At 38.8% G+C, this 1157-nt stretch overlaps 1 protein-coding gene across 1 annotated transcript; it reads left to right on the forward strand.

Annotated features, from left to right (window-relative positions):
• Positions 1-276: 276 nt before the first annotated feature.
• Positions 277-871, forward strand: LOC107059192 (uncharacterized). The gene is made up of 2 exons (XM_015305670.1): positions 277-358; positions 431-871. Exons 1-2 carry the CDS (start codon positions 286-288, stop codon positions 817-819), a joined length of 462 nt encoding a protein of 153 aa, XP_015161156.1. The 5' UTR covers positions 277-285; the 3' UTR covers positions 820-871.
• The last annotated feature ends 286 nt before the right edge of the window (positions 872-1157 follow it).

A 1157-nucleotide genomic window follows, 5' to 3' on the forward strand; every position in this document is an offset into this window, starting at 1 on the left:
TTCTTCTATCTGACTACGTTGAGTCTGTAGAGATTCATTCATGAGAACGTTCCTGTTATGTCGGATGAAACTCTGCCTGAAGAACGATTCTTGGTAACAGAAGCATGGACACATTCTGATTTTTTGTGTAAAAATTATATTCTGAGTGGCCTGCAGGATGATCTGTACAATGTGTACAGTAATGTGAAAACCTCAAAAGAACTCTGGGATGCTTTAGAAAAGAAGTACAAAACAGAGGATGCCGGAATGAAGAAGTTTATTATGGCAATGTTTCTGGACTATAAGATGATAGACAGTAAGACCGTCGTCACCCAAGTTCAAGAATTGCAGGTCATAATCCATGATCTCCTTGCTGAAGGTATAAATTTATTTAATACCTATGTTGGAAAAATTAAGTTTATTCTTAATACTCACATAATCTTTGATATAGGATTGGTTGTGAATGATGCTTTTCAAGTGGCTGCCATTATAGAGAAGTTACCTCCATTGTGGAAGGACTTCAAAAACTACTTGAAACATAAACGCAAGGAGATGACTGTTGAAGATCTCATGGTAAGGCTGAGAATTGAAGAGGATAACAAGGCCGCAGAAAAGAGGTCGCGTGGTAATTCAGCAATATCAGGAGTAAATATTGTTGAAGAAGATCCCACAAAATCAAAGAAAAGAAAGAAAACATCTGGTCCAAAGAGCAATCCTCCTAAGAAGAAATTCAATGGAAGCTGCTTCAACTGTGGCAAACGTGGTCATAAGGCTACTGAATGCAAGGGTCCCAAGAAGGACAAGAAGAAGGATCAAGCAAATTTGGCTGAATCCAAATGAGAGATAGACGATCTTTGTGCAATGCTTTCAGAATGCAACTTGGTTGGAAATCCAAGAGCATGGTGGATAGATTCTGGTGCCTCATACCATGTTTGTGCCAACAAAGAATTTTAACATCATATACTCCAGCACCTACAGACGAGAAGTTGTTTATGGCAAATTCCGCTGTTGCAAAGGTGGAAGGAACTGGCAAGATCCTCCTAAAGATGACATCAGGCAAGGTGGTGACTTTGAACAAGGTATCGTATGTTCCGGAATTGCGAAAGAACCTAGTTTCTATACCAGTTCTGACTAAGAATGGATTCAAATGTGTATTTGTTTCTGATAAAGTTGTAGTA

This window comes from Solanum tuberosum, unplaced genomic scaffold (assembly GCF_000226075.1).
Source record: "Solanum tuberosum cultivar DM 1-3 516 R44 unplaced genomic scaffold, SolTub_3.0 scf00900, whole genome shotgun sequence".
Lineage (NCBI taxonomy): Eukaryota > Viridiplantae > Streptophyta > Magnoliopsida > Solanales > Solanaceae > Solanum > Solanum tuberosum.